The sequence below is a fragment of the Strigops habroptila genome, chromosome 4 (assembly GCF_004027225.2).
Source record: "Strigops habroptila isolate Jane chromosome 4, bStrHab1.2.pri, whole genome shotgun sequence".
Taxonomy (NCBI): domain Eukaryota; kingdom Metazoa; phylum Chordata; class Aves; order Psittaciformes; family Psittacidae; genus Strigops; species Strigops habroptila.
The window spans coordinates 71,381,308-71,394,788 of record NC_046358.1 but is presented as its reverse complement, the minus strand read 5'-3'; the positions used below and the strand labels follow the sequence as shown (position 1 = coordinate 71,394,788).

Below are 13,481 nucleotides of genomic sequence, written 5' to 3'. Positions count from 1 at the left end.
GGAAAGCAACTAGAACACATGAACACAACTTATTACACCAACTTATGAAACAAAGAGCAGAAATATTTCCGTAACAGGGATAACACATGAAATGGGATTTCCTCAGTGGCTTCTGCTACAGCTATATGAAAGTAGCTACTTCTAAATACATATTACAGAAAACTCTAGCTCCTCTATTGAACAAGATTCTGGTATCTCTACCTTGAAGGAAATACTTTGCCCATGAGCCGGCATTGTATTGATTCTGGATTTGTCAGGATTGCCTGATGGAGGAAAGCCCTCAATTCAACAACTCTGGTTTTTTTCCTGTTTTCATTGTTCATATCAATCTCCAGCATCAGCATGTCCCTTCCATCGGAATGCAGGTAAAAAGAGCTATTGAAACTGCTCTCACCATAACTCTTTAGGGCTGCCTGGGCCTACACAGAGAAAAAGAACAGGACCTTAAGAATCTCAAATCAGAATACAGAATACTGAAACATCAGTTTGAGGAATAAGACTGCAGACAACAAGTTGGGCTTGGGAAAAATCAAGGAAAAGCAGAGGGAAAAAGGTACTTTTATTTTTCGTCTTTGTTTCTCACCATTGAACATCATTATTATTTGGCAATAAATTAAATTAATTTTTCCAAGTTCAGTCTGTTTTGTCTGTGAAGGTAATGGGTAAGTGATCTCCCTGTCTTTACCTCAGCACACCACACAGGATAAAGTTAATCCTAGAGAAAGCACCTTCTGAATTGATAACAAAAGCTACAGATGGCAGCTGATTCTGCACATAAGCCTGACACCGTGCTAGAGCTTTCAAAAAGAAATTATAAACTACGCTGAATTTTAAGTACATTTTAACTCAACTTTCAGAGTTTTCTGAATTTCAGCCAAAACACAGGCCACCTACTCCAGCTGGATGTAGCCATCTAGCTAGAACAAACTCTAACCATAAAACTGTTTCCCTAATGATTCACACTTCACTTGAATTCCTTATGAGTTGACCAACTCTGTAGTATACAGATATATTTGTGTTCCCATGCTTGAAAGTAGTTGCAGAGCAATTTATAGCACAAAGTTAAACAGCTCCCAGATTGACATGCATTTCTAATGCATGCAACTCTCCAGAGATTCAATATTGGTCTGAGTGCATGAACTGCAAAAGCCACAACTTCAAGCAACAAGACTGTAATAATCAGGGAACTGACCTGTGAAGACATGTTCTTGTTGATGATGGCTTTTACACTCACACTGTAGTCAAAGTGTTCCAGTTTAGTCTGCCTGGAAAACAGCTCTCCACTTAGGTCCATTGCTTGTGGAAACTCAAGCTATTTGACAAAGCAAACTGTAAACATAATCATTGCATTCCCATCTTGTGATTTGATTTTTGAACTTTAGCATTAAGTGAAGGATGCATATAAGCAAATGAGTGAACAGAATTTTACCAATTTTACCCAAAGACACTGAACAATAAACCAACCATGGTAAAAAAGTATGAAAATGAAAGGTCAGTGTCTTTCTTGTAAGACAGATTGATATAAAATATGATGTGATCTGCTGAAATACCTAGGGTTTTTGTGAGGGCCAGGACTTTATTGAACTAGGAAAGTTAAAAGCATAAAACAATTACAATTCTAAAGACAACGCAGTAAGACAACCACCAATAAAATGCCATAAATGAAATGCACCAATACCTGGAATGAATGTGTCACATCCATGTGTAAAAGATGTCTAAAATCTGCCTCACTGGATTTGTCCTCATATCTCCCCAAAAAGCTGAGAACATCTTCCTGATTGACCTTCAAGGCAGTCTCAAGCTCATGCTTCAACTACATGTTAAGAATGTAAATAAGCAAATTACATTGAATATTAACCCTATATATTATGAAAGATGAGAGAAGTCACCCCTACATATTATGAAAAATGAAAGTGTTGCAAGCTATTGTATTGTGGATTGTCAGAATGAAAAATGAGCAAAGCAGGAAAAAAATAACTGTGTTTGGTAAGAAAGATGAATAGATACACCTAGATAAGGATGAAAACCCTGAATCCATTCCTTCCCCATACTTGATAATATTAATGCATAATAGTATTTAAAAAGAATACATTAAGTATTCTTATAATACATTACCACACAATGTATGATTATATATTATGATACGAAACATTGTATTAGGGAGGCACCAACCACATTACTGCCCTTTGGGCCTTTTGCGTGCAGCATTTACATGGTGAGAAGCTAAAGAGAAGCAAGATAGGAATGAAAAGACAATACACTGTAAATGAATAGGTAATGAATCTCTCCTACTAACTGAATTTAATGGGAAATTTACTCACATTTTGGTGACTTCGAGTTAAAATGCATATTTCAACTTCTTTGGGCAACAACTTGTAGTTATATGGATGAATTAAGCCAGCACAAATCTAAAAAAAGTTTGAGAGGAAATGCAAGGAACATAAGATATATACAGTAAATCACTCATTTGCTGGCTTTTTTATATGCCAGATTAAAGGAAATCCTTGTATAACTCACATAGGGGTTTTCAGGTTGGTAACCAAGTGTAAGAGTTTGAACTGTTTCCTCCACCCCATTTATCAGGACTTTTGTTTCCATTAAATAGTGCTTTTGCTTTTTGTCAACAGTAAACATCTCCTGCAGAAAGAAGCTCTGCAAAATGGGCACTTTGAAAGGATGCCTGGAACAAAACAAGGATTAAGCAGTATAAAAGATTTTGACAGACAACTACAGAAAGAAATCATATAGAGTTCAACTTGAACTGCTAAATTTTCAGCTGCAGATACCATCAGGGTGTCAGGTACAGAAGCAAAACACATAGGACTAGAACCTCTAAGAAAATACTAGCGCATAATTGCAACTTCATACAAGCCACACACATTTATCAGAATTTCTGAACAGAGTTTCCATCCCGGATTCCGGAAAGGCTTGGAAGGGCATGGAAGAGAGTAATGCTCTAAAATTCTGACATGCATTAACAGTATACACACTTTATATACCTGCATGGCCAAGACAATTTCCAACAGGGACAGTGTCCAAAAGCTTATGGCAGCTTTGAAAATCTCACTATCAACCACATTTTATACTCTCTGTGGAAACAGTATCTGCATGCCAAGAATCCTATGCAACAGATGTTCAGCCACTACATGGTTCTTGGAGTAGTTTCATGGTTTATGGACTTCATTAAATATTTCTGCACATTTAACTTAGCTGGGTTTCTTGGAAAAATGCGTAACTTTTATAAGCAGGCACTGGACTGCCTTTATACATGTCAGGCTGCCTGGTACAGCTCTTTGTTCTTCATTTAGGTATTTTTTCCACTACTGAAAAGACATCTCGTTATTTTTTAACTATCTCCAAGATGTACAGTGGCTCCTGAGGGAGCCTGTGCACTCTTGTTGACCCTACTATGCCTTAAGAAAGCTGAGATGTCCCCAGAGAGGATTCCAGATGTCTCAAGTCTGAGCATACATTTTTACCAAGGCGTTCAAGCTGTGTTTTGATAATGGGTAATGAAGAGAGAACTTTCAGAGCCAGCCAATATCTAGAAGCAGTGCATTCATTCTCATCAGGAAATTGAAATGTTCCAAAATATAAACAAGAGCATTTGTTATGTTTTAAGAGGGAAACCTTTGTCTTTAGAATGACTATCTTATTCCTAAGAACTAGAAAAAAGGCATCTGGATGGCACACAGGATCAGATCTGAGTTTTGGAACTTCTCATCACTTCGAAGTTTGGACACACCTTAAATCCTGCTGTTTTCATGAAAGGAGGCTAGATGCCTAATAGAGTTGCCAACAAACACGTTGCCACAGCATACATGGCCTGTTGCCTTTGACAACTTTATTCACTATCATTTCAGTGAAGAGGGCAAAAAATAATGGATGCAAATAACTAGCCCATGAAGTCCACGTGCTCAAGCAAGTTTTGAGAGCCAGATAGGAGGAAGCACAGGCTCTGTATACATGGCACTTCCACTTTGTAAAGCCCAGAACATTTCCCAAGGGCATCACAATGCACATAAAATTTAGGCCAAAACAATCTTCAGAGATAATAACAATTCAACTACTGAACCTGAAATAGAGGGTTCCACGTTTTTGATAGAGCATCTTCTCCTTCTTCAGTTCTTCTATCTGGCCTTCAAACTGTAGCATGACAGGCAGCCTTTTATAATCTCTCCATACGGTCTTTACAGAAAAGTTTGTCTTCTTAGGCTACACTCAGATCACGAGACCGGAAGAGGAAAGGATAATTGCATCAGATTTACTTCTTTCATACTCAGGAACATCAACATACAAACCACATTGTTCAACAGGCTGCAGCAAGGCTGTCAGTTCACAGATCAACCCCTTTCTACTTCAGTTTAAATCCTGATCTCCATTTATATAGGATTAAATTATGTAGAAAACTGACTTCAGCAGAAGACAAATGCCCAATAATGTATCACTTGAGTGTAACCTATTTGCAATATGAGCAAGCTTTAGCTCTGGTATCAGTACATTTACATACAAAAAGTAATTAGATTTTCAAAGCATGGAACCCTATGACTTGAAAAACACTTTTTGTTTTAAGATGTCCTGCAAGGAACTGACCAAACTGATCAAACTATCTCTTTGGAGGACAAATTGCTGATTATTCTTCCTGTGCTGCAGCCAGCCAGGCTGGCATCAAGAAAAGCAAAAATGATTTTAAGATTGGAAAGGATGTAAAGGCTAAAACAGCATATAAACCAAAGGTGGCACTACGTTCACTAGCAGGCAAGGTATTTTGATTCTTCAAGACAATAGAATTTTCCACACCTGCCATACATCTGCATCAACATTAAGTAATCACATCTACACATCACTTTTTCTAGCAATGTGGTCTCTCGTTGTCCTCTCCTCCCTGGCTTTCTGTTGGCCTCCCAAGTAGGTGAGTACTCAAAAATACACCACACAAGTTTCTGTTTGTTTTCTTTTTGAACATAGTTTTACACAGCAGATTGTCAAAACAGACAGAAACAGAAACAACACTAGAAGTGTTTAAGTTTCAACACCAGCAATAACATCTCCAGAAAGGTGGCAGACCTGAAAAACACAGAGCTGAGCCAAAGAAATTGCATTTGTACTTCTTTCTTACCACTGGCAGATTCTGATAGCTGGCTGTGAAGTTAAATTCCTGTTTTGTACTCTTTATCTTAAAGCAGAGAAACTTGGCTCGTTCATTATTCTCCAAATGAATCTCATTCTTCACAAGCTGATTCCACAGGGATATCATTTCACTATAGCTATGCAGAACATTCCTCCCAAGATGATTAAATGTAGATGCCTGAAAAACAAAGGCAAACACGTTATTCTGGCTGAGTTAGGACAGACAGCAGCACAGCACAGAGGTGAAATGAATGCATTTTCTTGGAGACGATGATTACAAGAACTATTAGAAATAGTGTGCAGCTCTTGAGTTACCAAAATATTCTGAACTGCCACAAAGATCTCGAAGTTTATTTTATCCCCTCTAAGCAAGGGAGAGGAAAATCTAAATAGTTTAAAAGAAAACGGTTGATAAACATTTTTTCTCAATCAAGAATGTTTCTCACAATCCTCCATACTGTGCCTGAACCAGCAGTGATCTAAAGAGGAAAAGCTGCAGTTCAGAATAAAGGAACACCTTAAACATAAAGCTAAGTTAAAGATTTAGACAACTGCAGTGGATTCTAAAAGAAAGACAAAATTTCTAAGCTCTTATGTCATTTATAGAGAGGCAGATAAGAAGTTAAGTTTCTTCAAGACAAATCTACACTTTGCATAGTGACAGGTTTATCATACTGCTTAATGCACAGCAACTGTGATGAAATCAGTTTTACACCTCTGTTGCATAGAACAGTCTAAAATAAATTAGGAGAAAACTTAGAATCACAGACTGGTTTAGGCTGAAAGGGACCTTAAAGCTCATCCAGTTCCAACCCCCTGCCACAGGCCGGGACACTTTCCACTAGAGCAGGTTGCTCCAAGCCCCGTCCAACCTGGCCTTGAACACTGCCAGGGATGGGGCAGCCACAGCTTCTCTGGGCAACCTGTGCCAGCACCTCAGCACCCTCACAGGGAAGAGCTTCTGCCTAAGAGCTCATCTCAATCTCCCCTCTGACAGTGTAAAGTCATACCTCCTGGTCCTGTCACTACATGCCCTTACCCAAAGCTCCTCTTCAGCTTTCTTGTTGGCCCCTTTAGGCACTGGAAGCTGCTCTGAGGTCTCCCTGGAGCTTTCTCTTCTCCAGGCTGAACAAGCCCAGCTCTCAACCTATCTCCAGAGCAAAGCTGCTCCAGCCCCTGCAGCATCTCCATGGCCTCCTCTGGACTCACTGCAACAGCTCCATGTCCCTCTCGTGTTGTTGCCCCAGAGCTGGACACAGGACTGCATGGGGAGGGTCTCCCAAGAGTGTAGTAGAGGGGGAGAATCCCCTCCCTTGTCCTGCTGCTCACACTCTGGGGATGCAGTTTCTGGGCTCAAACTCACACGGCTGGGTCATGGGAGAGCTTCTTGTCAACCAACACCTCCAAGTCCTTCTCCTCAGGGTTTTTTTCAAAGCTAATAAAAAGACACTGGCTGTGCTGATTCATCTGTCCCAGAGCAAGCTGCTCGTCATTCAAGCACAGAGAATGGGTGAACATAAACATTTCAAAATCCTTTCGCATAAGCTGGCACATAATGCATGAGTTTCTCAAACAAGCTGCTTCACGCAGCATGCTGAACAAGTGTTAGTTCAGCACGATAACAGTTCTGTCTGGCATCTGTCACAAAGCTCTATCATCAAAGCCATATACTATAGGAAGCATCATGTTCTTTACCTGTAGGTAGGTGGCACCTGGCGTGTAAATGTGAACTTTCCCTTCCTTTTCATTGCCTTGATCTTTATATAATAGTTCCACTACGAGATTCTTAATAGAGAGAGATTTTCCAGTTGTCAGCTCCATAGTCAACAAATAAGCAGAATGCTGAGGCTGATGTAGTTTGTGAGCTGCATACAGATATAGCCATGGGGTGTCTATATTTAATCCACCTGGAAGGAACACATATTAAAGCTGGCAGAAAAGTGAGATTTCAAGCTACCTGCTCTCTAACTCTGCAACAAAGCTGCCAAGATGCTGGGGTTTCAGAATGAAGCTAAAATACTACTCTCAACCTATTCTCTTCCTGGATGGTATATAATGAAATGTATGTCCTTTACTAGCATAACATGCCTCATAGTGTAACACATAGGGAGGTTTGTTAATAAACGGAAATTAATGAAATCCAGTCTCTAACTGGCACCAGGAACGGGTTCTACTGCATAATCTGCAACAAAACGTGAAATATTTACCTGAACTGTAAGTTTGTAACCATTATTTGCATAATTACAATCACCTTAATCAAAGCTGTTCTGACATGGGCCAACACTGAAATTCAACCCTGCAATACACGCATTTTGAACAAGATTTGTAGGTTATTTTGGAAACTAGTTTATAGACAGTTCAGAATGTTTCTATCTGACAAGCTGGTGAAATTTCACCAGCAGACTATCGAAATAGTGCTGGTTATTTATCAAATTACACCATTCACTCATTGTGATACACTTCAGTGACAGACACTCACAAAGTATTCTCCAAGTTTTTAAAACTTCAGAATTAATCTAACCTCAGTTTGTTTCACCTTGATCAAAGTTTTTGCACATATGGTGTATATTAGATTTGAAGAAAATAAATCTCAACAGCAAATCTACACACTGAGGCAGTCATTACCCTGATTTATACAGCTTAATCCACTGAAGCATAAATCATAGTGGCATCCAATCTATCTATCTTAAGAACTAAATGTCAGAAAAATGATTTTTGGCACACCATTGGTAAAAACCCCTATTTGAGAAAGGCCTCTAAAAATGTAAAATATGCCTTATTATTATAAAGGCCTACCCCCTGCTGTACATTATGAAGCAAAAGGCCTATGATAAATGTGATTTTTTAAAAATATCCATAAATACACACAATTTATAGCTTAAAATGCACCGTTAGAATTCTGCTCAGTGTCTCATTTTCTAATGTTCTTAAAACAAACTTTATCACTTTCTACTTGATTTTTGTTTTGTTTTGCTTCTTTTTTTCTTAATATTTGAAATAGTGTCTCCTTTTTTTTTCCTTCATTATCTCAACTAGTAAAGACAGTGAAACATGCTTTTATGCTGTGTATTTTCACACCAAAGTGTTTAAATTGGCCCACTGAACAATTTCATGCTGCATTAAGTTCAGTAAGATGTTTCTGTATGCATAATTTTTAGTGCTTTCCTGTATCTTTGGCCATAAGCTTTTTAATTGCCATGTGAAGAAATGTCAAATGAAATTCAATAAGAAATAATTTTTTGGTCATTTGGCTTCATGTGATGCAGTGTTTTTCAGATGATAGAGTCAATGTTTGTTGCATGTTTCAAGAGTAAAGAATTTTCTTCGTCAGGTATCTCAGTCAAAAGCTAACAGGACATTACTAGTCTACATTAGGAGTACAGCTATCAGACAAAGTTATCCCACTCTGCACAGCACAGGAGAGGTTATGAATGCAGCACTGGATCTGGGTTGGGAGCACCCAGATCAAGGTGGATGGTGAGAAACCAGAAAGGCTACAGCAGAAGGCTGCTATGATGGGAAAGGGCCTACACAAGACCTGTGACAAGAAAAGAAAGAGCAGGCTTGTTTAGTCTGCCAAAAGACCAGGGGAATCTATAGCTGCCTACAGCTACCTTAAAAGTAAATGGCAAAGATGAGGAACACAAACTCTCTGAAAGAGGCAGCAATACAATGGACAATGGCTACAAATTGCACTTTGAGAGGCTAAGAAATTGCTGAAAGAGGCTAGCCAGTTAGGCTGTGGAAAGTTGGAGGTTCCAAAACCTCTGCTAGGCAAAGCTACAGCAGATGTGATCTACTGTTAGGAACAGTCCTGATGGAATAAGAGGCTGGTCTCGAGAGCCTCCAGGGTCTGCCTCTTCCAACCAGTATTTCTATGACTGTTACACCCACACAAAACTACCTAACAAAATCCCAGCAGCAACTTTCAATGCCTGCTTTTCTTATCACTGACTTGAAATGGTTTGTGATACTTCACCTTCCCACTTCTTCAGGCCATTTCTGGATGCGTCTTTCCACTGCAGCCCAGCCATGAATGGCACGCGGTCATTGTACTGCACCTCAAAGTTGGTGCTGCTCTGCAAATAAACCTGAGAGGTGTACGAGTGCTGCAGCTGGGTTCTATAATTCACCTGTTTTTCCAGGACTTGCATGGTAAACTGGAAAACAGGTTAAGCAAATTTAAATAAAAACAGGATTCTATCTTCAGGGCTGTCTAAGCTAACACACACATACAGAGTAACAGAAAGCTCATTAGCAGCATCTCTGCTCTGCACATTTGCCATTCACTTGACAGCTTTTCATGCATACTGGGCAATTATAGATTGGGGTTTCTTTAATATGCATTCGTTACATCTATTGGGGATTCAAAAAGGAAAATTCCCACTAATTTTTAGATCATTTACTTTGCTGAAAAAAAAAAAATCTAGGTCAGTCTATGCTGGAATCGCGGATAAATTTTATGCTTACAAGTACTCCACAGAGAAAGAGAATAATAACAACCCACCTCAGAAAACTATTACCTAATCTAGGAAAGTAACAGAGGAGACCTGCAACTTCTAATATCACAGAAATTTACAGGAATAGTTTCTGGAATATCTGTAAGAACTTTTTACAACTAAAACAAAAGATAAGAGGGTATGCCAATATAAATACTTATTTTCTTTTTGTAGCCCATAGAATGTGCTTTCAAAAGAAGGCATAAACTCTCTTTGAGGTTTTTAGTTATACCTTACTACATGGGAAAATGTTTTACTGATCCAGAAATCAATTTATTAAAAAACCTAAAAAACCAACAAAACCCAGGTCCATACCAACTTCCACCTAAATGCTGTAATATTCTGAGTTATTATAAACTGCACTTTTCTTCCACATTGGGTAAGAAAAGCAACCTTAATAATCTCTGGAAAACCTGCAAAAACCTCAGGCCACACTATACCCAAACACTTATAGTACTTGAAAAATTCATCTACCTGCTTTCTCTTGTTCATTTTAAACATCAGTGAGCTATACAAGCTTGGGTTAAGTCTGTACCTAACTCAAACTTAGTAGATTTGGATATCTGACTTATATTATTAGTATAAAACACAGGAAAAAAAAAATTAAAAAAGAAGTCTTAATAAACAAATTCATCCCAAATTTTCTTTTACTTTGTCTGTTAAACATTTGAAGTGAAGGTCTTACTCTTCAACACATGATTACCTCCATGAAATAGCTGACTAGAGATGAACTGGAACTGTTCTTAAACGCTTGGCTCATCAGCAGTTTCTTCTTGTTGTTTATTTCATCCCAGTGTTTTCCATAGCTAATTTCCATCTGGGAGGAAAGCCAAGATGCACTTGCTTCATGTTTCAGGTGAACCTAATGAACAGAAAACCACCTTTTTCCTGTAAACCAGGCTCTTTTATTCACTGCAGTTAACTGCATGTAGAAATACTCCCAAGTAGCAAGCAAGACTAAAGCAGAAAGGGTTGCAAGCTTCCCAAAGAAAAATCATATTTCACCAGAAGAAAGAAATTCAGTGTACAAAGCCCCAAATTTTTATTCTATGGGCTTCCAGCCAAATTGCTTTTCTCAAAAGCTAAGGTAACTGGACTCAGGTACTGGATGGACCGGCCCACATAGATTCACTGGGCAGCTGCAAAGCCTGGCAAGATCCTGCTCACAGGAAATCCTAACACTTCTTGGCTTCAGTCCAACTCGGACCAAAACCAGATCTGAAAGGATACAAAATTTCCCTTTAATTGAGAAGCTTATTCTTCAGCCAGCTCTCTGTTCTGCAGCAAATACCCAGTATTAATGGTGATTTGCCTTTAAATTAACCTTTGTCTTTTTGGCGTCTGTAAAGGATGAAACTTTAAACATACCTGCTTTTGTGCATGAAAGGGTCACACACATTGAAATTTCTAAGAAAGCACACAAATCTGGACCAGAAAATTAATACAGAACATGGTAAAATGTCTTACTTTCCAGACATAAAACTTCTGAAGAATAAGCAAACTGACTTTTAGTTACAAGGGTAGAAACAGATAAATCATAAACTTCTAACAAATTTTTTCACAACAAACATTCTGCATTAATTGCAAATTACTACATTAAGAATAACATCACTGGAGAGTTCCATCACAGCTGTAATGGACTGCACGAATTAGCAGCAAGTTACTGGACTGGTTATCTTTGTCTACACAGAAAGCAAAGAGAAACACAATGAACAGAAAAAGACTGATCCAAAAAAGACATCTTGGGCATTGCTCTGTTTAAGCCCCTCAGTATGTGAGTTACACAAGGATACTCAGTACACAAGTACATAAGTGCTTTGATCAATATCTCTACCTTGTGATTATAGGTTGGAGTCTGCACACAGTGAAATTCATGTCCAATATCAAGTTTGTACATGCCATGTGCACCTGTCTCCACTTTCATCTTTTGCCGCATACTGCATTCATGATGAAGATTCTTTGCCTCTCCTGTTCAAGTTAAATCACAAAGTTACCTATTCAGACAAATCAGAAGTAAACTTTCAAAATGTTAATAGCACAAATCTAGTGCTGGCTTCCAGGTTTCTATTTTTTCAAAAACATTAAAGTGAGATTTGTCAATTTTTACAGATATCTTCTCATTGATTTATCCTATGAATCCAAAGGAAAGCACATATTTAATTAATCTGCATTTAAGAACAGTGAGTTTGTATTTGCTAAGTGATTTACACCCATGAAAATGAAAACACTATTAGAGTAAAAAGTATAAGACAAGTAGATATTTAATTCATGTAAAAGATCTGGCAGTCTAAAGGTACTGACCAAAGTTTGTGCGGTTTGGTACCAATAATGGCATAACTGCACTACCATGAAGTTCAGCTCAAGAATTATCTCCACTATCTGCTCAAGATCTAGACACATTTTACTACAGTGTTGTTGTCAAAACACTGTTTCTAACACCTGAAATTATTAATACCTGAACTTAACCAATGAGTAGGATTACTTCTACAAGGGATCGCCTGCAGACCACTTCAGGCAGAACAGTTGCCAAACTGGGTTTGTATATGTATGGCTTAGGCTCTAAGTATGCAAATTCATACTTACCTAGCTATAGATAGACATCATCCAATACTGTTGTAAGTGTTCAGGTATGTTTCTGTCTGTGTATAAAAAACCCTGATCAGCATGGCATTTTTAGTGAAATTATGGGCTCATACTGGTGTAGGTTTAAGAAAACTTTTACTACTTCTATTGCTACAGTCTTTCTGAATGTGCAACATACTTTACACATACAATCACCCTACAATGTTTATCATGACTAGCTACTACAAGTATTCACTACCTTGATATAAGCTTACTGATGTTCACCTGCTTTATCCAATAAAATTAATGCACAGTTCATACACTGCAGCCTGGAGGGCACAGCCAACTCTTTCCTACTAAGAGTCCCCCACTTTTATGTGTACGTATGCAAACATTCATTTTGTATTAACACTTGAGAACACAAATTAATTAGGAGCAATTCCCACTAAAAAAGCCAAGTATTGGACATGCTTGTGAAAAGCACATTAGAAAAACAAACTCTCTTTTTTATATGCAGAATCAAAGAGTAAAGTTTATCCAAGTGAAAAGAGAATCTCACCCTAGGTCTCAAATCACAGTTTAAAAATCAAGTGAAATCTTTCATGTTAAGAGTGCCCCAATCATACAGGCAAATAACTTGCAGAAAAATGAGACAAACAAAATGCTTTTACTTTCCCTCTTTTTCACTGTACCTAGGAGTCCGTATTTTATCCTCAAACCATGAGACCATAAGCCTTCAGTTTGCTGGAGAAGACCGATGACACTAAGTCCAACAACACCTGGAAGGTAAGTCTCCCCTTCCAACGAGTATTGTCTCAGCTTATCATCAACCTTCTTCTCCAGAAACACTACAAAAAGAATAGAAGTGATTACACAGTGGCAGAACACATAGTTACTTTAACCAGAAAAGAAATGCTGCAGTGTGAAAAAGTGAATGCATTCAGTCTCACCCTGTCTAACCCATGATGTACTCCTTGTGTAGTAAACAAAAAGACAGAGCTGGATGTCGAGTGTCTTCCTCTGACTACATATACAGCCTGTAAGCCATATTTCTCAGCTACTGCTTAAAGTTCAGTGAAATGAATCCAGTCAAAGCTGCTTCTAAAAGGAAATAAATTCTAACAAACAGAGTGATCTTTTAATTAATTAAGACCTAACATATGAACATGTATTTCCTTCTACATAAGTCAGAGCAAGGTTGTGGCTTTGCAACAGAATTGGTGCATTCTAGTTCTCAGGGGATAAGAGTTTAAAATCACACCAGAACTGTTTTTTAGATACAGTCACTGG

The 13,481-nt window shown here is 38.3% G+C and overlaps 1 protein-coding gene across 1 annotated transcript in view; it reads right to left on the bottom strand.

Moving 5' to 3' along the window:
• The window catches only part of LOC115606411, a 91,812-nt gene that overhangs the window by 43,092 nt on the left and 35,239 nt on the right, over positions 1 to 13,481 (bottom strand). Inside the window, exons 25-36 of the mRNA XM_032919866.1 lie at positions 12,884 to 13,039; positions 11,464 to 11,597; positions 10,333 to 10,491; positions 9,110 to 9,290; positions 6,826 to 7,037; positions 5,120 to 5,308; positions 4,076 to 4,215; positions 2,518 to 2,680; positions 2,322 to 2,408; positions 1,679 to 1,813; positions 1,193 to 1,312; positions 202 to 419 (exon numbers count right to left, since the gene is read on the bottom strand). Of these exons, the coding sequence (XP_032775757.1) occupies positions 202 to 419; positions 1,193 to 1,312; positions 1,679 to 1,813; positions 2,322 to 2,408; positions 2,518 to 2,680; positions 4,076 to 4,215; positions 5,120 to 5,308; positions 6,826 to 7,037; positions 9,110 to 9,290; positions 10,333 to 10,491; positions 11,464 to 11,597; positions 12,884 to 13,039 (1,894 nt within the window). The remainder of the gene's footprint in view (positions 1 to 201; positions 420 to 1,192; positions 1,313 to 1,678; positions 1,814 to 2,321; positions 2,409 to 2,517; positions 2,681 to 4,075; positions 4,216 to 5,119; positions 5,309 to 6,825; positions 7,038 to 9,109; positions 9,291 to 10,332; positions 10,492 to 11,463; positions 11,598 to 12,883; positions 13,040 to 13,481) is intronic.